Below are 23,715 nucleotides of genomic sequence, written 5' to 3' on the forward strand. Positions count from 1 at the left end.
TAAGATGCGGAGGAATTTCTTCACTCAGAGGCCTGTGAATCTTTGGAATTCGCTACCCCAAAGGGCTGTGAATGCTCAGTCGTTGAGTCTATTCAAGGCTGAGATCGATAGATTTTTGGATTCTAAGGGAATCAAGGGATATGGGGATTGGGTGGGAAGGCGGAGTTGAGGTCGAAGATTAGCCATGATCTTATTGAATGACGAAGTAGGCTCGAGGGGCCGTATGGCCGACTCGTGGTCCTAATTCTTAGGTTCTTATGTGCCCAGGATTACATCGGCTAACCCAGCACAGTCCAGGAATTGAACCTGGTACCTTTTGCTCTGCATAGCTTAATGCAGTACCCCACTCGGCTAGCTACCAGTTTTTTCTCATTTCTTATAACCCTGGTATGAATTTAGAAATTATGTTAAATATGTGGATGCTCCAACCTTGCTGGTAAAATAGATAATGGGTTTGTCATATTTATATTTGTATTTGTTTTTTTTTCCTTGAGTAATTTATTATAAGTGCTGCTGCCGCCTCTGATCGTGCATCTAATTTTGGATTGCAGCAGTCTCACGAACAACTGAAGCATTCGGCTACAGTTGATGCTGACCTTGTTTGCATGATTATTGCTTTTTGGAATTTGTTTTGTTCATATAATTCCTTCAAGTGGCAAAAAGTTTGGCCAGATACAAGAAGCTAACTATTAAGGCAGCTGTCGTTGCTGTTGATGCTCAATTTGACTGTTTGAGGGTTTTCCCTAATTAACAACATTTGCAGATCTGTTCTATTTCTCTTTCCTCTTCCTCCGCTCACGTGCATTTGCCCGAGATAAGCAAATTCATAGCCCTTGCATTTCATGATATTAGTATATTCCATACCAGATATTTTATTCTTCCCACTATTTCCTGAAACTCCCTATCACAATTATGGAAATGAGTTAGAAAATAACAGGTTTAGAACAGGTTGCAAGTGCTCTACTTGGAGCTCCTTCACGGCAAACGAGCCAAAGGTGGGCAGTGGAAACACTACAAGGACACCCTCAAAGCCTCCCAGATAAAGTGCGACATCCCCACTGACACCTGGGAGTCCCTGGCCAAAGACCGCCCTAAGTGGAGTAAGTGCATCCGGGAGGGCGCTGAGCATCTCAAGTCTCAATGCCGAGAGCATGCAGAAACCAAGCGCAGGCAGCAGAAAGAGCGTGCGGCAAACCTGTCCCACCCACCCCTTCCCTCAATGACTATCTGTCCCACTTTGACGGTCTGTGGTTCTCGTATTGGACTGTTCAGCCACCAAGGGACTGCCTATGATGATGATATAATGGGAGCAAATTGTGCCTCTACCTGAATTAAATTCTACAGAGTCTTGATCAAAATAAAACTGTTAAAATGAGTGATGTGGAATGAGAGAAAGAGAGCAATTTCTGTGCTGGAAAGATGATCATTTTCAGCTTGCACTCATCAGAGAACTCCCTCTATAGTATTCTTCTGAAGTCCAATTTGAATCAGTTAGTTTCTTCAGTTCCTTTTATCTGTTTGCTTCTCTCCTCCCTGCCTCCCACCTCTCCTCTACTCCAGCCTCATTTCTAGGTTTTGGTTTTCTCCCTCTCCGTCCATCTATTTTTCTCTTTCTCGCTCCCCCCTACCCAACCATCAAAAAAAAATACCTACATCAGTTCAGACAACCTGCATGGCCAGTTGAGCTGGGTGGCTTCTAATTTCTGTTTTCATGCCTTTTTGTTAGCATTGTCTCAATCTCTGAAGCGACCTTTTTCAGGTAGTGCAGTGATCTGAATTGGAGATCAAATTTCAAGTTCCCAATTCCAGACCTCAACTCTTATACCTCCCTTTTCTCCTTCCCCTTTTAGAAATGGTGCCCTTCTTATTCTAAACCCAGAACACAGTACAGAAGTACTTTTAAAAGCACATCGATTCTTTCTGAAATAGACTTTTTTAATGTACGAAAGAAATTTGGTTCTCGTTTGAATTGGAGAGCCAACATTATTTTCTGGGAAGCTATGGGTACACAGAAGTTTTAGTGCCCAAGGCAGAAAATGTTCTTACTGGCCTCCCAGACAGCAATTGTCTGGCAATGAGAGCTCATGCAGAGATGGATGTGTTGCAATTCTAATTCATACCAACCATAACAATCCAGTTTGGGTCATTTCTGAAACAGACCAATTGGCACAGGCTTCTCTGCAACATCTGACTCAACTTGGACAGTTAATGAAATGTGTGTGTTTTCTTGCTGCAATCGTTCTATTCACTTGCCTTCGAGATTGCAGAACTTTCTTTGATACTTTTGCTTGTGTTGGATTGCTTTCAGAATTGGATCTTACCAGATTTAGCATATTTTAATGTTTTGTGCTGTCTTTAGGCAGTGGTTAGATGAGTTCAACTAATGCTGCGATAGAACAACTCAGCTGGGGTTGCTGCTTTTTTGTAGGTTGATCTGAATAGAATTGTTGAGTCTCGGCCAGTCAGTGCTGAGTCAAAAGCAGTTTTGTGCAATGGACCTGCTTCTCACAATTGGACAGGAATGGAAAACTTGCACAGAATAGCAACTGACTTGGTGTGTTATAAAATCCTGGAGCTCAAATTACGTCATTGACTGTTGGAATGAAGCTGTATAAAATCATCCGCCTCCTCGGTCTGTGTTACAGCCGTTATGTTGCAATGCAAGCCAGGGGTCGTGCTCCTTTTGTTCCTTTGAGAATTTTAGTTTAAATCAAATACATTTATTATGAGTTGTGCTTTCCCTGGGGCTTATAATGTAGGTACCATATCATGGGACGAGCACTGGGGGCAGCCTTAGATGTAAGTGTTCACACTTGAGAACATTTGATTCTAGAAAAAGCTTGTTTCAACCCTGTTGGTCAGAACACATTTCGAGTTAGGTAAGGTTTTGGGCACTTCACCTTCACAAGGACATTGAAGGGTAGAACTGAGCTCCGAGAACATCAAAAATGATGATTTCAGGCCTGGAAATGAAAGTTATATGAAGAGAGACTTGCAGAATGGAATTTGCTTTTGGTGGCGAAAAGAAGTTTGAAAGGCAGATTGGAAGAGGCATAGCTAACTTGTTTGGAAACAAGTTGTTTAACTTTGATTACCAAACTTCATGACATGAAGAAAAGAATCACCAAGCCACAAGTTCAAGGTTAAATATTAGAAAATGTCTCCCCTGCAGAGTATTGAATGTTAGATTCCTAGCAAAAACAGTTAACATTGTTGATGGTTATTTAAGAACATATTGAAGGTTATAAGCGTATTCAGCATTAAGGTTCCAGTGGCACAGGAAACATGTGGTGTCTTATCTCATCTAAGCATTACTAATTGCTTCATGTAATTAACTACTTTTGGCATACTGTGATTTACATAGGCAAAATCTGACAGCAGCTCTGTGCTACCAAGTTATCACAAGCAACAATGAGATTAGTTTGTTATTTGGATTGTTTGAGATTTTCTTCTCGTACTCCCTTGTTTTTCTTATTCCTCAACTTTCCTTATTTTCTCATTCGGTCTTCAATTATTTTTATCATATATATATATATATATATCTATAGCCCCATATACTCTCATCTTTAATTTTAGTTTATTTCTAACCTCTTTATCTGTTCACGGCATCCTGAAACTTGAAGCAGTCCCTGTTTTTAATGGTATGTATTCTGCAACTTAAAAATCTCATTGTTGATCTATAGTCCTGTTTGCAAATTTCGGTTTCCTCTTCACTTCAGCTCGCTCATCCCTCATCTTTCTAAGAATTGCCTAATTCCAATCTGGAATTCTTTTTTTGTGCTAATGCCTTCTGGGAGCATTAGAGGCTATTCCGGGATAATGGATCGCTGGGAGCGAGGTCTAGGGATTTGCAAGTACTGAGACAGGATCCCAGAATCTGAGTTGGGGTGTGGGTGGCGGAGGAGGAAGTCGGGGATTGCTTTCTGGGGTCCAGCATGACTGGGGAATGAGGTTTTGGAGCATAGAGGGGGTCATAGTCTGACAGTACTGGAAGTTTGTTGGAGTATTGGGAGGAACAGTGATGAGCTGCTGTGTTGTGGAGGGGGACATTAAGTCAGCAAACTCACCAGGAATGCACTCATGGGTCTATCCCTATCTGGCACATCATACTTATTGTTTGACTCAAATGTCATATTCCTAAAAGAACAATGAATCCGAGATGCTGCTGTGAGCAGTGAGGAAAATGTACTAATACAAAAGCAGTTACTGAACCAGTCAAATCACTGAAAATGTAGATTCATTTGGCTGGCTTTTCTTCCAGTCCACTACACACACAGATGTGCAGCAGTCGTTAAAAAAATTACATATTTCATAAAAACATGATCAAACTTAAGTAAAATTATGCTTTGTGTCTGAGTAACTTCAGTGTGACCAGTGGCAAGAGGTTGTAATTAGTGTGACAAGTTCATGTTGGTTAGCTTCCATTGTAAATGTGAACATAAGAACTTAAAATGAAAATATATACATATAAAAATATGGACAGAATGTATGACTTTAAAGTGGAACTGAATTACATCTGTGTGCCCTGGTCCAATACTCCCCTGGACTCGAACCTTGCTTCACCTAAAGACCGCACATGGTCTTGACTCACTGTGTGCAAGGCCACTGGTGATCAACGAGTATATCTATATAAATAAAAATCTAACATATGCTTAACTGGCTTGAAATGGGTTAAGAACATAAGAAATAGGAGCAGGAGCAGGCCATAGGGCCCACAGCCTCGAGCCTGCTCCGCCATTCAATAAGATCAGCCAAATGGCCTACTCCTGTTCCTATTTCTTATGTTCCAAGATCATGGCTGATTATCAACCTCAACTCCACTTATCTGCCCGATCTGCATATCCCTCGATTCCCCTAGACTCAAAATCTATCTATCTCAGCCTTGAATATATTCAGCGACTCAGCATCCACAGCCCTCTGGCGCAGAGAATTCCAAAGATTCACAACCCTCTGAGTGAAGAAATTCTTCCTCATCCCTGTCTTAAATGGCCGACTTCTTATCCTGAGACTGTGCCCCCTAGTTCTAGACACACCAGCCAGGGGGAAACAACCTCTCGGCATCTACCCTGTCAATCCCCTTCAGAATCTTGTATTTCAATGAGATCACCTCATTCTTCTAAAATCTAGAGAGGAAAGGCCCATTATACACAATCGCTCATCATAAGACAGCCCTCTCATCCCAGGAATCAATCTAGTGAACCTTCGTTGCACCACCTCCAAGGCAAGTATATCCTTCCTTAATTAAGGGGGTGAGATAGACTCCAGTACTCCAGGTGTGGTCTCACCAAGGCCCTGCACAATTGTAGCATGATTTCCTTACTCTTATACTCCAACCCCCTTACCATAAAGGACAACATGCCATTTGCCTTGTTGCTTGCTGTACCTGCATGCTAGCTTTACTACATGAAAGGCGCTATATAAATGCAAATTGTCATGTGAAAAAGACAGATGGAAAAATTCCAGCTGGTCCATTGAGACTACCCCATTCCAAAGCGCTTTACAGCCAATTAAGTACTTTTGAAGTGTAGTCACTGTTGAAATGTAGGAAACACGGCAACTAATTTGCCTCCAGCAAACTCCCACAAAAAGCAATGTGATAATGACCAGATAATCTGTTTGTGATGTTGATTGAGGGATAAATATTGGCCCCAGGACACCGGGAATAACTGCCCTGCTCCTCTTCAAAATAATGCCATCGGATTTTTTTTTTACGTCCAGCTAGAGCAGATGGGGCCTCGGTTTAACATCTCCTCCGAAAGAGAGCGCCTCCAACAATATTGTACTCCCTCAGTACTGCCCCTCCAGGGAAAAAATAATTCTGGGAAATTCCTTTTCAACCCCTAAAGGCGACCAAAAACCAGATTCAACAGATCATAGTGACCACGAGGTATATTACCCAACATCCCATCTACTTTTTACACAGATATATCGGCCTTCTCTAGGAACTCGTCCTTTTGAATGTTGGCAATGAATCCGCACTAGCTGGCAGCTTATTGCAAAGGTCAGGAATCCTTTGTGTAAAGGGAAACGTGCTGACATCTTTCCCAGTTCTATGTCTGTCACACGTCAGATGTCACATTTTGTTACAGATGCAAAGCAGACTTTTACAAAAACGAGCGAAATGGCCACTGATCTGGAGCCAGAAGGTCTCAAGTACAGTTCTTGCAACTGAGCTCAGCAGTATATAAGTGGCTACCATCGTTTGTACTTGTATACTTAGAGCAACAGCCTTAAAAGGGCAGGCCAGGTTAACGGGCTAGTTCCTATTGTATTGCCTGAAAATTCGCACTCTTTCAGTCAGGAGGGAGATCTGTGCAATGTGCTTGAGTGGATCAGCAGGGCCTCTCACGACAGCCGACGCGGTTTAAACATTGAGAGTGCAAGTAGGAATTATAACATTAAATAGGCATGTAAGTTATTTTTTAAATATTTCTTGACACACTGGAGTTATACTCCACATTGTGTCAAATCTATGTTTCCCCCGAGGGGGAGTTTTAACATTAAATCCTTAATGCACTAGAGGGATGAGCTTCGGTGGGCTGATAGCGCTTCTGATAACAACAAAATGTATTGTCTTTTATCAGTTAGAATTGGAAACTTATAAACTAGTTGAAGAGATTTGCACATACTTTTTATGTGCTTGACCGGAAACTTGATTTTGTGTTTTGTTTGTTCTATTTTCGACTTGCAAAAATACAACCAGATTCTGTGTTGTCAGTCATTTAAGTTGAGTACGAAAATGGTAGGTACATAAACTCATTAAATGCAAAACGGGAATCCCTAACACTGGTGGGTGTTTAAATTAAAAATGTTACATTACTTTGAAATGTATCGAATTGCTATTTTAGAATTTTTGCCACGGCAGTAAAGTAAATAGACCAGAAGTCATTGGCCTTAATTACATTTTTTTTAAGTTTTCAAAATGGAGGTTGTGAAATCAAGCTGACTGCATTAATTCTGCTACTTTCTCTTGGTTTAATAGGAGGTAACTAATGTCTACTTTAGAAACTAAAAGGCTGTAAATGTCCAGATTATCCATCAGCATTTTAAGAGAAAAGATAGGCTTATATTTTGGATAGAGGGCCTTTGCCAGAAGACTTTGCTCTCCAATTACTGATTGGCTTCCCATGTTTTTCCATTATTTTCAGTTTTAGTAACACATCCAGTATTTGCCGGGTTTTTAAACTTTTAGAAAGTTCTTGATTTCCTTTGTGAAAAGTGAGTGCATTACAGTATAGTGGGAATAAAGGGTGTGCCTATTTATTTTCTGTTTTTTGTTTCCAGAAGGCGCTGCTGAGAGATAAAGATCATGAGTAAACTTCATTCATGTCAATCATGAGCTGCCGGCTCCTGACGCCCAGCTTTTGTGGAGCCTGTTTACCTGAAAGCGAAACCTCTCCGTTTTCTTTTAAGACTAGCTGACCAAAAGACTCCTTTTTAACTGAGTTTAGCTGAGAGTTGCATGTCTTTCCTGGGCCAATGTTCTAGCGGTAGCAGTCATTTATGGGCATGCTGAGACATTCTGTACAAATGCAATGATTCCAAGTTCTGGTGTCATGTTGTTTTCTGTTGATATTATGGCACCATCTGCTCGTGCACACTGACCAAATTGTCATGGTGCAACATGGAGACACCAGCCGGTGATCTGGCTCACAAGCAGACCCGTTGCCCCATGCACAAATAAATGCCGCAGAGCGGACTGCTGAGGCTGCTGTCTCAAGACTCGGGTTGTAATGTAAATCAGCTTGAGTGAACTCGGTAGGAACAAAGTGCTAGAATGACTTCTAGTTTATAGCTATCTATCCTTGCCTCCTGCTATTGCACATCTGCATGCTGCCCCTTGGCGACATCATCCGAAAACATGACGGCAGGTTCCACATGTACACTGATGACACCTAGCTCTATCTCTCCATCATCTCTCCCCACCCTTGCACTATTGTCAGCTTGCTAATCTGACACCTAGTCCAAGCTGAATGTGTGCATCTCCAAATGAACATTGGGAAGACCAAAGTCAATGTCTTCGCCCCCCCCCCCCCAAAGGAAACAGATTCCATTGCCCTCCCCCATCATGGTCTCGGGCTAAATTCGACTGTTTGTAAGCTCGGCGTTATATTTGACCCCATAGCCTCTCCATCAAAGATACCGCCTACTTCCACGTCCCTAACATCACCCATTTTTGCGCTCTGCCTCAGCTCTTCTGTTGCTGAAACCATCCTCCAAGCTTTTGTCACCTTCAGATGACTACACTGCTGTCCTGGCCGGCTTCCAATCCTCCACCTGCATTGGCTCCTGGTCCACTAATACCTGATATTCTCTTCCTTCAAATCCTTTTGTGGCCTCCTCCCTATTTCTGCAACCTCCTCCAGCCCTACAATCCTCCGAGAGTTCTGCATTCTTTCAACTCTGGTCTGTTGTCCATCCACCGCTCCCTTCGGCCCACCGTCGCCGGCTGTGCTTTCTGGCAGCTCGGCCTGAGGCTCCAGAATTCCTTTTAAACATTAAACAACTAAAGTTAAGGGACATATTAATCAGCAGTGCATTCTTGAACTTTTGAGGCCAGCCAAACGGATAAAATTGGTAATTTCTGGTCCTGTGCATTCTTGTTTTCCTAACAGCAACAGCGTAGTGATGGTACACTTGGGATTTAATCTTAGCGAGAGAAGAGGTTTTTTTCTAAACTCTGGGATTTATGAGTGTGCTCCAAAGGAATTCTTGGGCCAATTTTGGTTACATTAGTCACAATTGTAGATGTAATTGGGAGTAACAGGAATATATGTAGCAGATTAAAAAGATTAGTTATTTAAGATTCTGACAAAAGTTCAGGAAGGGAAGGTCAAACTTATAACTCCTCACGTACAGAACTAATATAGAGCTAATGGAGTTACTTTATATGGAGAAGAAAAGTGAAGAAAATAAATTGGCTATTGTTGAAATTGCCATGTAAAGTCCTGTTTTCTTTAAGCTGTAACCTCCTCCAGTCCCATAACCTCCCTGAGATATCTGCACTCCTCCAATTCTAGCCTCTTGAGCATCCCTGATTTTAATCGTTCCACCATTGGCGGCCATGCCTTCAGCTGCCAAAGTCCTAAGCTCTGCAATTCCCTCCCTCAACCTCTCCGCTTCTCTTTCCTCCTTTTAAGACTCCCCTTAAAACTTACCTCCATCTGTCCCAATATCCTTGTGTGGCTCAGTGTCAAATTTTGCGTGATAATGCTCCTGTGCAGCACCTTGAGTGTTTTACTCTGTTAAATATATTCCAGTGAGAAGGAAAGACTTTGAGAATAGAATACTATCTCTGGCTAATTAAGGAAATAAAGGATGGCATCAAAATGAAAACAGTGGCATACAAAGTGGCCAAGATTAGTGGGAGGACAGAAGATTGGGACATTTTTAAAAACCAGCAAAGGATGACTAAAAAAATAAGAGAGGGAAGATAGATTGAGAGTAAACTAGCAAGAAATATAAAAACAGATCGTAAGAGCTCCTACAGATTTATAAAAAGGAAGAGTAGCTAAAGTAAATGTTGGTCCCTTAGAGGATGAGACTCGAAATTAATAATGGGGAACAGAGAAATGACAGAGACTTTGAACAAATATTTTATCAGTCTTCACAGTAGAAGGCACTAAAAACATCCCAATAATGAATAATCAAGGGGCTATAGGGAGGGAGGAACTTAAAACAATCACTATCACTAAAGAAGTAGTACTCGGTAAAATAATGGGACTAAAGGTGGACACGTCCCCTGGACCTGATGGCTTTCATCCCTGGTTCTTAAAAGAAGTGGCTGCAGAGATAGTCGATGCATTGGTTGTAATCTACCAAAATTCCCTAGATTCTGGAGAGGTCCCAGCGGATTGGAAAACCGTAAATGTAACGCCCCTACTTAAAAAAGGAGACGGACAGAAAGCAGGAAACTATAGACCAGTTAGCCTAACATCTGTCATCGGGAAAATGCTGGAGTCCATTATTAAGGAAGCAGAAGCGGGACATTTGGAAAAGCATAATTCAGTCAGGCAGAGTCGGCATGGTTTTATGAAAGGAAAATCATGTTTGACACATTTTCAGGAGTTCTTTGAAGATGTAACGAGCAGGGTGGATAAAGGGAAACCAGTGGATGTGGTTGTATTTGGATTTCCAGAAGGCATTCGATAAGGTGCCACATAAAAGGTTACTGCACAAGATAAAAGCTCATTGGGTTGGGGGTAATATATTAGCATGGATAGCCATCTAGCTAACGAACAGAAAACAGAGAGTCGGGATAAATGGATAATTTTCTGGTTGGCAAACGGTAACTAATGGGGTGCCACAGTGATTGGTGCCGGGGCTTCAACTATTTACAATCTATATTAATGACTTGGATGAAGGGGCTGAGTGTAATGTAACCAAGTTTGCTGGTGGTGCAAAGATGGATGGGAAAGCAAGTAGCGAGGAGGGCACAAAGACTCTGCCAAAGGATATAGACAGGCTAAGTGAGTGGGCAAACATTTGGCAGATGGAGTATAATGTGGGGAAGTGTGAGGTTATCCACTTTGGCAGGCAAAATAAAAAAGCAAATCATTATTTAAATGGAGAGATTACAAAATGCTGCAGTGCAGAGGGACCAAAGGGGTCCTTGTGCATGAAACACGAAGTTAGTATGCAGGTACAACAAGTAATCAGGAAGGCAAATGGAAGGTTGGCCTTTATTGCAAGGGGATGGAGTATAAAAGCAGAGAAGTCCTGCTATAACTGTATAGGGTATTGGTCTCCTTATTTAAGGAGGGATATACTTGCATTGGAGGCAGTTCAGAGAAGGTTCACTAGCTTGATTCCTGAGATGAGGGGGTTGACTTATGAAGAAAGGTTGGATTGGTTGGCCTATACTCATTGGAGTTTAGAAGAATGAGGGGGGAACTTATTTTGAAACATATAAGATACTGAGGGGGCTCTATAGAGTAGATGCAGCGAGGACGTCTCCACTTGTGGGGAAATCGAGAATTAGAGGGCAGAGTTTCAGACTAAGGGGTCGCCCATTTATAACCGAGATGAAGAGGAATTTCTTCTGAGGGTTGTAAATCTGTGGAATTTTCTGATCCAGAGAGCTGTGGAGACTGGGTTACTGAATATATTTAAGTTGGAGATGGACAGATTTTTGGAAGATAATGGAGTGAAGGGTTATGGGGAGCGGGCAGGGAAGCAGAGCTGAGTCCATGATCAGACCAGCCATGATCTTATTGAATGGCGGAGCCTGCTTGAGGGGCCGAGTGGCTACTCCTATTTCCTATGTTCCTAAAGGTGCTGTTGCTCAGCTTGGTCTTAATTTTACATCCATCGGTCTAACCAAATAAAACTCCCATACTGCATTGGTGCTATCTGCTTGCTTCCTTTGCCACTGAGTTTGCTGTACTGATTCTTCAGAACTTGTCCTTCGCCTTTCCCTGCTTTGCACCAGCTCCTCAAATTCCTGTTGTCGCTCCCAATCTTGTATGCTACTTGCCACCCTACAACTGTTCCTCGGACCAGCTCCCTCCTCTGCAGTAAATCCTGTGGATATACCTTCACCAGATGCACGAGTGCACGTTTCTACCATTACAACTTCTGTCAGACTGAACTGCTAGCACCTTGGCCCCCGATTCTACAAGATGACCACCGCCAGCACCTCAACCGATGCTCTGCCCCATGATTGGCTCCTGTATCCACTCCCTCTCCACAGCTGTCTCTGAACCTCGAAATTGGTTTGTTTATGCTGCATTCTGAGTCCACGCTGTCGACTAGTCGACTATCCTACGCCGGACGAGATTCCCCGAAAGGCCTAGTGAAGCACCTATAACTGCCTCCTCATGACGAGTAACTTCAGCTGTCCTATTTTTCCCCCTCTAATCTTACCGCCCAGTATACCTGCTGGGGTGGGGGGGGGGGGCGGGGGGTTAACCTCACCACACCCAGAACCATCCCTTTCGACTTGTCGGCAGATTAACAATCACCACCCCTTTGCGGGTCCCTCCAGAATGTCTGTTCACTCGCGTACCAGCCTCAGGCCACCAACTCATTCTGGTCTGGCTAAGCTATCCATCATCAGATTTTGCTCAACCACATCCAGCACTACCAGATCTTACACTCTCCTGCCAAAGCCAGCTACTACTCAAGGATCATCCTGGATAATAAAGATACCCACCTTCTGCCTCCTTGACCCCCATCTCCACAAAACTGCTGACCATCTTTCATCTTGCCCCGCTGCTGGCTGACATTGTGACTGGTTTGGTCTCCACAGTACATCTGTTTTCCCTTTGCCCAGCATTCCTTACCATAGCCCTATACTCTGGAATTCCTTCCGTAAACTTCCCCCAACTCTCCACCTACCTCTCCTCTTTAAGACCCTCCTTGAAGCCCACCTCTTTGACCAATCTTTTGGTCACCTCTCCTAATACTTCCTCCTTAGACCCTGTCCATTGTTTGCCTTACGGCTCTGTGAAGCACCTTGAGACATTTTCCTGCGTTAAAGGTGTTGTGTGACTGCAAGTTGTTAATGAGAGTACTAGGAATTTAAAACATTGGTTTCAAAAGGTCTCTTTCCCATCCATACGTTGGAACTTGCCCTGTGGTTTCTATTGTTTGAATAGAAGTGCCAATGTAGTAAGGCATCAACGTAGCTTTGAGGTAAAAATCTTGGATCCAGACAGGTACGACTGATGTGCTAAATCAGGATTAAAATATCCAAAACATTCAGATTTTGAGGCACAATCTAAAGAGGATATTTCTGTCTGGCGAGTAGGTACTCAACCATAACTTGCTTCTACAAAACACAACGTTCCGAGTGTCTAAGGCTGCTCCTCCACTTAGCTATTTAATTGCACTTTGTTTACCAAATGCTGTAAATTCACAGAGATGGTTTTTGTTCAGTGAGTTATAATTGACTATTGTGATGTGAACATGCATTGCTGCAGGTAATTGTCTGCGCCATGAATTGCTGTCTTGACTTTGTGTTATTAATTCCCTATTTATAATAGGAACTGGGAGACAAATGAACACATTGTTCGGCTTAGTTTGACATTATAAATAGTGACTCAAAAAAAGAAAGGTTTGATCTCAGTGGGGGGACGGGGAGTCATTGCTATTTGCCTCTATGCCCCTACGTTAAGGAGGAAGAAAATCAGTCAAAGATCCTGCTCACTCAGCAAAGTGTGTGTATATGGCTATCCGGTTGAGGACAGCATCAAATTGGGTTGTGATGCTCCTCACAGTCAAATAGCTCACCAGCCTTCACTGTTGAGACTGACTCATGAATACTGGCCACTCGAGCGAGGTACAAGAGGGCACCCATGGAACTGTATCCCAGCAAGGGGTAGTCGCCTTCGAGAGGAGGAGCAAAAATTGTTAAGAAGAAAAACAAAGTTGTATTCCTGAAACTCTGCGTAAACTATGATGGCAAAAGCAGCCAGCGCCCAGCAGTCAAAGAATGTGGCTGCAGCCAACCTGACTGTGCCGTGTGTGTGTGTGTGTGTGTGTGTGTGTGTGTGTGTATCACATAAATATAAGGGTACAATTGTTCATTCATTTTAAGATGTATCATTTGTCTCTTTACAGAAATAAACGCAACAGGGTTCAATTATCAAAATGAAGATGAGAAGGTGACTCTCTCATTCCCCAGTGCTCTACAAAAAGGTAATTCTAGAACATTATAAATAAAAGTGGGTGTGTCAATATGCCGTAAAATTTGTGGTTCAAACTAGTTATTCTTTTATTTCTGAGACCTGGATTAGAATCAATTCTTCAGACGTGTCTCTGACTCAGCCTGTCTCATTCGTCTCTACATTTGGGGATAGGAATTCTGGCTTCCACTATTTGATGTCTGTCAGGAGCGCATATTGTAATTTTGCACTTGTAGCCCATGATTTTTCACACACTAACTTCATTTGGCTCAGAGTGTGTAGCTTTGCAATAAGGACTCCACAAAGGTGCATTGGAATTTCTAGTTTTGACTTGAACACAGGTCCATGATATAAAATCCATCCATTGCAGCATCCAACTAGTTGGTCAATGATTTCAAGGTCTTTGCCTCCTGCACTCTATCCAGGAGCCCGTTCCATGTGTTGATTGCTCCTTGTGTACAGAAGAATGTCTTGCAATCAATTTAACAACTATTAAAGAATGAGGAGCCCATACCTACAGCTGGTTATCTGACCTTGCAGATTGCCTGTATAGATTGTATTGTTTATGACTGTTAACATGGTTTATTGGATTTTGTTGGATCAATAAAAATTATTCTGGGCTACAGCGAAAATGTTTTTTTTTTTTTTAAATTGATGTGCACAATTAGCTTGGGTTTTTAATACTTGCATCTAGTTAACTACTAATTTATTTTTAAGTTAATCAACAGTGTTAATAGTAATCCTTGTCAGCTCACTTGGTTTGGCAATTGGTGAACCTCAATAGTCGAAGCAAAGTGTTGGCAGCAAATGCAGTGGCCATTTGTGATAATGTGTCACATAATGGGGTGGTCAGTGGTCCCAGGTAACTTCAAACTGGCAGTTATCGTAGTTAGGGCTGAAATGCGCCCATTATTAGAGGCAAGGGAAAAAACAGTAGAAGAAAGGAGTTTGGAGAAGAAAGGGCAACGGATGGCCAAGGATAAAGTTGTGCAGGAACGGAGCTCCCTCGGGAGCTGCCAGACCAGGAGCTATCTTGAAGGAGACCGTTACAACTTGGACACTGGTCCTAATATCCGAGAGTTAGCCAAAATAATTAGTAAATTATGTCATTGACTTTTTTTGCAAGGAAAGAGAAAGAAACTGGGCCTTACTACAGTCACATGATTTGGGTGTTATTGTCTATTGAAGATTCAAAACTCTAAGTTTCCCACTAAGTCACACACAATCTTGACTTGGAAATATATCGGCTGTTGCTTGATCGCCGCTGGATCAAAATCCTGGAACTCCCTCCCTAACAGCATTGTGGGAGCACCTTCACCACACGGACTGCAGAGGTTCAAGGCGGCGGCTCACCACCACATTCTCGAGGGCAATTAGGGATGGGCAATAAATGCCGGCCTTGCCAGTGACGCCCACATCCGGTGAATGAATAAAAAAAATCTTGTCACTTGGCAGAATGAATCGTGCAATTATGAACTCCATTCTTGGAAAAAGTAGTTAAATAGCTTCTAAGGAGTGAATAATAATCTTTTATGTAATCCAGTTGGAAAGATCTTTAAGACCTGTGAATGTTTAAAGTGAATTTTGCAAGTCATGTCACTTGATAAATGAGGGTATTTTGCAGCTGTGTGTGCCATGGTAGGGTCTCTTTCTGTGATGGCAGGAATAATTAAAGCTAAATAATGCCCACAACGGCAAGTTAAGAAACACTTTGTACTTTAAAGGGCACAAAGTCAGAAATTAAGATTAAGATGCCCGCAAAACCATTTTTGGTTAAAGTGGTGGAATTGTGAGCTGAAAAGGAAAATAAAAACCTGAATGCTGGAAATCAACACACAGCGCACAAGTGTGTAGCAGATTGATCAACATCCGACCGAAGGCTGAGTTAGTGGCTCAGATATCCTCCTTCATGCGAATTGTAACAATTGGACGACTTCGCATTTTTCAAAATCAGGGATAAGAAGCAAATTTCTGTCTTTGTTACTCCTTTGTTTTCAGTTGTTAACTTTTCCATTATGAAAGCTGTGCTTGGTATATAGTCATGTCTTCTAGCTGCACATAAGGCACTTGCATTGGTGGAACCCTTGGAGCAAGTCTCCATCTGCCCCCAGGGTTGAGGAATAGCCGAAGGCAGAGTGGAACCCTAAAGAGAGGTGTGAGGAAAAGGGAAAACATACAAATTACTGTGGAGCAATTTGACATGTCTTGTATGGTACATGGAATTAAATGAGGAAATTATTTTTAATTACTGATGCTTTGAATTTGATTTGAAAATTGCGGCATGATGCCAATCACTTCATCCCACTAATGCCCCTTATTTTTCTTTATTCATTCTTGGGAGGAGGCCATCGCTGGTAAGGTCATCATTTATTGCCCATCCCTAGTTGCTCTGAGAAGGTGGCGATACAACTGGGTGACCTGCTAGACCACTTAAGAGGGCAGTAAAGAGCCAATCACATTAGGGTGGGGACTTGGGAGAGTGCATTTTTTGTCTTTTGGTGTATAACCATTATATTTTTTACTGTTGTGGAAAATAGTTTGCAGTATATGTAGCATCTTGCCACATCCTTCTGGTGAAAAGTATACTGGGAGAGAACAATAGTTATGCTCTAGAAGGAAAACATGCTTGAAGGAAGGGGGAAATAATTCAGTGAAGAAACAGTCTATGATATTGATCAGTTTAGTAGAAAACCACTCCTTCAGTAATGCATGTTTAGTCAAAATAAATCATCTTTACTGGAGACTGGGTGGTGTACTGTATTAATGCACTGGCTTTTGATCTAGCTTTAAATGCAGCCCGTATTGTTGGTATGAACATGTCCTCCTGTTAGCTGCAATTAGCTTGGCCAATTTCACCTCGGTAATTGTAAGGGAGGCTGTGAGGAGGACATTTGGTGTGGGATGTGGGGATAATTATTACTTCTGAGATGGGTAATTGGGTACATGATTGGAGCAGAACAGAAGCACCTTCACTCTGCATCTGGCTGTGCTGTGCCTGGCTTGTGTGTGCGTGATATCGACTGTGCTAATATAGAAGTGGTGTTCAATTCCACGTCCAGCCACTACGGGCACAAAAATAAGCTTAAAGCATAAAAATTGCAAGACAAACTTTACTATCCAAGAACCTGTCCTCGGGCTTTAATAAATGTCATTTATGGGCCCATTCTACAAGAGCGCCAGCCCACTAGCTGGTCCATTCTTATGTTGTCTTCTTATAATGTAATGTTTGTTTATGATGTGTTAATTATAGCATTGTGTTGTAACAGGTCACGGCACTTTGAAGATAGATTTTGTCGGAGAGCTCAACGACAAAATGAAGGGATTTTACAGAAGCAAGTATACAACACCGATGGGAGAAATCCACTATGCTGCTGTCTCTCAGTTTGAGGTTAGAAAATAAACCTACGGTGTAGTGGAGTCCTGTCTATAACAAACACCTTTCTGATAAACTTTGAGTGAGGGTTGAGGCAAGATTTTGAAAAGTGGGCCAGTCTGGTAGTTTGGGGCGTTGGATTTCTGGTGCCTGGGGAAGTGGTGCAGAGTGGCTCCATTTCACCACCAACCTCGAACAAATAAATATCTTGAGTCAGCATTTCCTTTTATAGAGAAAATCATCAAAGACTAGATCTTTTGCAGACTTTCACTGAACTTGGCAGTTTTTTAAAAAGTTGCTTGACTTTGGAATTCTGATTTTGTTTCAAACCAAATATTGTTTTTCAGTGATTAACGCAGGATTCTGTTCTCTCAAACAAATGTCATTATTCCACAGAGAATAAAAAGCATAATATACGGCATTTGTCCTTTATGTATAAAAGGCCCACATATTATCTGAATAGATTTTAGGTAATAATTGTAAAGATGTCTATGCAGTACATTGGATATGAAGTGATTTTGCACTATTTGATTTAATCTCTTTCTCCATCTCGCTCTTTTCTCCCTTTCTCTTATTGCCTCTCTCCGTCTCTCTCACACTCTCCTTCCATTCCTCTGTCTTTCCCGTTCTGTTTCCTGCTTTTCCTTTCTCCTCCTCTCTCTTTCTCTCTCTCTCTAGCCTACAGATGCACGGAGAGCATTTCCGTGTTGGGATGAACCTGCCATAAAAGCAACATTTGACATCACGCTCATTGTTCCGAAGGACAGAGTTGCCTTATCAAACATGGTAAGTAGCAGTGTGTGTTTTGTGTCTCCCTCATGGGTCCTGTAAAAATAGATGGCGGTGGAGGAAAGGAGGATCCAAGTGGTTTTAATAAGTAACCACAGAATCAGAGCAATAAACTCTGGAGAATAATTCAGTTATGTTTATTAAAGAGAAGGATGAAAGAAATTACTTATCTGTAGGATAAGTCAATCTAATTTAACATCTCAATTTAACTACCATATGTCTCAAGAAAAATTGCCTGAAATGGGTGATTCACACAGTCATTGTGCAGTTAGGTACTGTCCTCTTTTTCCACTTGATTAAAAGCTTTTACTCTGTGCATTAAGGGGAAAAATGTGACATGCAATGGCACATTTCTTTTCCCTCCAGTGTCAAACATTCCCAGGTCAGTGACAGTATGGGCAGATGCCGAGTAAAGCAACCTCTGCTTTGTTCCAATGATTGGCTTTAACTTTTCTTGAAGAAAGTGCATCCTTACTGCACCAGTATGATTTTTTTTTTCTCAACTTCCCACACCCAACCATCCCCTTAGATACTTTGAGAACTTATGGTCTGTTTTCCTAATGGGTCCATGGACAAACGAACTGTCACAACTGTGGAAGCTTGTTTGATGTAGGACTCTTGCGGTGCGGGAACTTTGATCTGAGTAGTCTGTGCTAGCCGTGGTTTTAGAAGTGAAAGAAGAATGAGCTTAGCCCACTGTGCTACATTTTAACAGAACATTTACATTTTGCTGCAGGCATCCGTCTGCGGATGGACCTGCTCTTAGTCATCCATCTTGCCATTCTTAACATCACTCTGTCCTCTGTTCTCAAGTGGAATCCTGCATTTCTACAGTTGCCTTCAAGAAGCATAGGTTCCTCTTCTGTGCCAAATACTACTTCAACAACTCTTAGCTTTAAAAGCTTTTTATGAAAGTAAATCCTATTCTTGACTTTAATACTGCTCCCATGTTGGAAGAAGCGCTCCAGCAACTCCTTTGCATTCATGGATAGAGTACAAGATAATCGGTGATTTCCCCCCTCCCTCAAACTCCCTTTTCTCCATCTTCATTGGAGTCTGTCTTCTCTCTCCCTACTTTATCAATACCACTGTGGGGTCATTGCTGCTTTGAACTTACTTTTCTTGCATCTTTAAACTTCAAATATGTTCTATAATCTTTGTCCTCTCATATCCTCTAACTCATTCTTTGCCTGTACCATAAACATTGTAACATACCTGCTTTGGTTTTCCATTCTTCCTGCAACTTGATTTACCTCATCACCTCTTTCATTCTTTTCACCCTTGGGAGAAGGAAATATGAAAGAGCTAATAGTTGTATTTCTCCCTTTCATATCCTTGTAATGTGCCACATTGCTTCACAGCCAGCCTGTGCTATAGCCCCTGGCCCTTTACCTGAGTTCCGTAATTAATAATGTACTTCACTTTTAGGTGGTGCACATCAGTTATGTAAATAATTGTAGTGAGGTGTAGAAACCACTACTTGGAGACTAAGACAATTAGGTTACAATTGCATTCAGGTGAAAGTTGGATTAATTGCAGCAAAGAACATGTGTAAGCCTATCGTAACTGTCAATAGGCAACACTGATGAAAGGAGCCGTAGATGTAGTACACAAATTCACACTGGGCAATATTCTTGTCAAATTGGGATTAAGGTTTATAGGTTGCCTAATATCAATGCAGATTTTTAAAAATATCAGACCTATAGCACACCTGGGAGGATAGTGCTTTGAGCGGATGACTAGAAGAAACCTTTTTTATTGTTGAAGCATCAGTCATTGTTGCTATTCCAGGTTGTGAAACCAGCAGTCGATAACCTTGATATTGCAGAAAATGATTCATTTTGTTTTTCCGCATCTTTATCCAACTAAAAAGTCTTAATTCTGATTTTACTCATTCACTGTTCAACTACATCATGTCTTAAGTCATTGCAGTTGTGGGAAAGCCAGGTATTGATCTATTGTATAAATACATTCAGCAGCTTGGTCGAGAGTCAATGCGTGATGCCATAGTAACTGGGTGGAGGTTCAATTCTCCGAGTTCTTAATCTCAGTTATGCCATGCATTTCCTGCTAGCCAGTTGGAGAGCTGCACTGGCGGAGCTCAGGGAGCACATTGGCCACAGGTGCTGGAAGTAGCACGGGAAGACCTATGATAGGCGTAAATAGAGGAATTTAATATTCAACAAAGGTATATGTGTTTGTGTATATATAAATAAATAATGTATCAATGCTGTGTGGATATATCATTACCTGAGGGGGTAATGTCTTGTCCAAGATTGTGACGCAATCAAGTAGGTCAAGTAACTTAAACCACTTGAGCTTTGTACTGAATACTAAGATTGTGTCGTGGCCTGCAAATCACTACCACTAAACTGTTTAAAATAATATAGTGTCTAAGTTATTGTAGTTACAAGTGGTTATAGTGCTGCGAAGCTCACCGCTGCCCACCAGGATGGTCTTTTTTGAAGACGATGATTGTAAATGTGACAGGATGGTTGGGTACAACAATTATGACATAAATCTTCAGGTATGTTCAGTCATCTGATGAAAAGGACCATTAATGCAGGGATGTATTTGGGGGATATGGGCGGTTGCATAGCTGGTAAAGAGCTTGGAGTGTCTGTGCTTTACGTATAATTGGGCCAACATGATTGCAGCAAAGGTCCCTGCTCGGCGCCTGTGTCTGTAGTAATTAACAGGAAGTCAATTTGTGAGATTTTGATGGGAGGAGTTGTACGAAATTGTGGGCTGAAGTGGAGGTTCTGCGGGAGGGATGCGATTGTGCAATAGACTAGAGAATGTCGCTGGAGTTTGCACAAGACGGGCTAAACACAGGAGATATGTCACAAATAAAGTCTAAACATTTTAACATCTTTGTGACTGGCAGTCACTTTAAAAATTATTGCTAGCTGCTTCCTCAGGTTGCAGATATAATTTTACCCTGAGTTTAGCACAGGAGATATAGCTCAGTTAATTTCTATTTTCTGAGGGGGCGGAGTAGTAAGTTCTGTATATTACTATATACCCAGTAGGTTTGCCTTTGCTGTTATCAACAAAACTAATTACTGTTAATAGATCTCTTGGTATTAGCCTAAGCTGTGGTCTGTTGGTGTTTAATCTTTGGCTTTCCAAAGTCAGGGAGATCAGGAGCTGGCATGTGATCTATCCAGCAAGGCAAAGATGAGGATTTGTAGACGTCTCATGGGCTTGCTACAGTTACTTAGATATTGGGCAGGTAAAGGCACACTCTGGTTTGTAGGACCAACGGCTTGCTTATGGGACTGATTTTTCTCTGATCTGAGGAGAAGACCTGAGGTTCAATTCCCACAGCCGGCACATCTGAAGTTGTGGATCTGGTGCCTGATCGATAGCATGAGACTGTGCAATAAATTAGAAAATGATGCAGAGAAGCAGGCAGATTTAATGCTTCCAGTTTCTTGTAATCAGGTGCTAAAAATGCAATCAGGTTTGACAAATCTGGGAGCCTGAATTCGTGGAATAACTTGGGACCTTGAGTGCATTTTTTTTTGCTGTTTGAGAATGTGAAGTTATTTCTTGCCGGTCCTAACTCAGTCTGGAATTAAAACCGAAAATAAGATCCCATTTTCAGCAGCTAACAAACGTTTAATTAAACAAAGACCCGCACCCTGTCCCACCATGCAAACACCAGCCGCAATTTCTTCTTTGCACTGACCCCATTTTGAATCTGTAAACCTGCCAGTCATGCATCCATTTCTGCCGATCACAACAGACGCAAACAGAGTGTTGACTCCTGCATAAGTCAATGGACAACTCACCGCAGTGAACTCGCCCATTAGTCTTGAGTAGCTGTCATAACTATTTTCACTAATGCCTATAATCTTGCAGATCCAAAGCACTTAATGCGCCAAACAACTCTAGCACCATTTTTGCACCAGCACGAAGTTTTCTTTTTTTAAAGGTTCCTTTCCTTTGACATCTCCATGAACTTAGTCAAGAGAATGGGCGAGAAGACTAATCCCAGAGCTCAAATTGCCTCTGTTGTCAGTTGCGCGGTGGTGTGTAGTTATCTTTCCAGATGGTTAAGTATTAAATTAGGAAAAATACTTAAAACATCTCCATTGTTGAAATGACTCATTGGACTACTGTTCAATTGCGTCAATCCTTATATTCTGGCTGGTGATGCTCACCGTACACTTCACTGTCCGACCTGCCCACAGCCAGGAGTTGGGTTGAAATACCAACCTTACAGGCCTATATTATTGAAGTGATATGATTTTGTTTATCCTTTATCCTAAATTGATCATCTCTGGAGTTCGGATAAGGCCTTCTGTTAGACCAACCTTGTATGCTATGTGCACTGCAGCCCTATAAATCACCACCGTCTGGGTTTGATTTTGGAAAAATTTCAGAATCTGGAAAACTTTCCTTTTTCTCAATACCAGCTGTTGCAGATTCAGACCATAAGTGATGCAGCTTCTTTGATTGCATTTTTGGAATGTGAGTCACCCCACCCCACCTCTCTATTGAGTTCATTTTGCTTTTTGTCACTGTCCGAACTAGGCTGAGTCCTTGCAAGTGTGGGCAGCTGTGTGAGCTTGGGTGGAGTAAGCTGTGGAAGCAGATGTGTGGAGCAGGGCTAGACAGAAAGAGTATTACTCGCTCCTGCGGAGATTGTCTGGCCGCCCATAATTTACGTGCTGATGTGGAGCTCTGACTGTATTGCCGTCCATTGCCAGCCCTATCCGAAAATCTCTCGCCTAACAGCAAGTATCAGTGACCACCGAAAGAGTTCTTTCACTGGTGGGCTGTCACACCTACAGCTGAACCATCAGAAAATTGGTAATTAATCTTCTGCAGGTTTCCTGCTAAACCTGTGACTGCGGCGAAGTCACGCAAGATGGTTGCATCTTTCATCCCCTTATGAGTGCCCTTTGTCGCTTACTAAAAACCCCCGTGTTCTATCCAACAAAATCTTCCAAGATTCTAAGGCATTGCGACTATCCTAGCTACTGTTCCGTACACCGCAAAGCTGTACACGGTGGAACAGTCCAGGTGCTATGCTGAATTCAGCCGATCTAAGCCAGAGGAGCAGTTCAGCCACTGCAAAGGACTGGGAAGGGGGGGGAAGAAAGTTACCGTGCTCCTGATTGCTTTCCTGTTGGGTTTGCTCACACGTGCACATTGGTTAAGTACGAAATTGTGCTCTGCTGCAATATCTGCCATGTTTGCCTAGATGGCTAAGACTTGCTGTCTGACCACTTGGTGAGTTACTGGAGTGCTGCTAGCATTGATGGATCCATACCCCAATAAGAGGAACGGAAAACATTAATTTGGAATGTGGACTATAATTTATGCAATTGTACAGCATATTTCTTTCTTCAGTTAAACGGGATAAACTTGCTCCAGTTGACGTTACATTGGAAGAGTGCGCTGTGTGGCTGTTGGTTTATCTGTTTCTGTTAACAAGAGCTTGTTCTATCAATTCCAGTGCTTTTCATTAGACCCAAGAGGTTTCTTTTTCAATTCACCTGGGATCATTTGAAAATAGATGTCTCAACCTGTGAGTCAGAAGAAGAAATGCCATCTTAATAGCTTATAAAGAGGCTTGTCTTGATTTTCACCAAACTTGATGGGTGATTTCCTCTGTTGTTCTAATATCTGTCCTTGAATGGTGGTTGGAAGAGAAAAAGGTATGTTCATAAATGGAAGAGATGAGATGCCTGAAGAAGGAAAGAAGAACTTGCAATTATGTTGCGCCTTTCATGTCCTGAGGATGTCCTAAAGGACGGTATACCTCAAAAATTCATAGTTAGCTATAGTCACTTGTAATGTCGGTAAACATAGCAGACAACCAATTTGCACACAGCAAGGTTCTACAAGCAGATAAATGACCAGATAATTTAAGAACATAAGAAGGAGCAGCAGTCGGCCACCTGGCCCCGC

The 23,715-nt window shown here is 42.0% G+C and overlaps 1 protein-coding gene across 2 annotated transcripts in view; it reads left to right on the forward strand.

Moving 5' to 3' along the window:
* Positions 1-23,715, forward strand: part of npepps (aminopeptidase puromycin sensitive) — a 220,587-nt gene that overhangs the window by 75,888 nt on the left and 120,984 nt on the right. The window contains exons 1-4 of one of the 2 annotated variants that reach the window (XM_070864545.1): positions 6,312-6,410; positions 13,564-13,641; positions 16,895-17,016; positions 17,680-17,787. In XM_070864545.1, coding sequence (XP_070720646.1) covers positions 16,942-17,016; positions 17,680-17,787 — 183 coding nt within the window. In that variant the 5' untranslated portion in view covers positions 6,312-6,410; positions 13,564-13,641; positions 16,895-16,941. Of the gene's footprint in view, positions 1-6,311; positions 6,411-13,563; positions 13,642-16,894; positions 17,017-17,679; positions 17,788-23,715 lie in introns of those variants that run through there. The other variant, XM_070864544.1, reaches the window with a different exon arrangement.

The sequence above is a fragment of the Pristiophorus japonicus genome, chromosome 21, assembly GCF_044704955.1.
Source record: "Pristiophorus japonicus isolate sPriJap1 chromosome 21, sPriJap1.hap1, whole genome shotgun sequence".
NCBI lineage: Eukaryota > Metazoa > Chordata > Chondrichthyes > Pristiophoridae > Pristiophorus > Pristiophorus japonicus.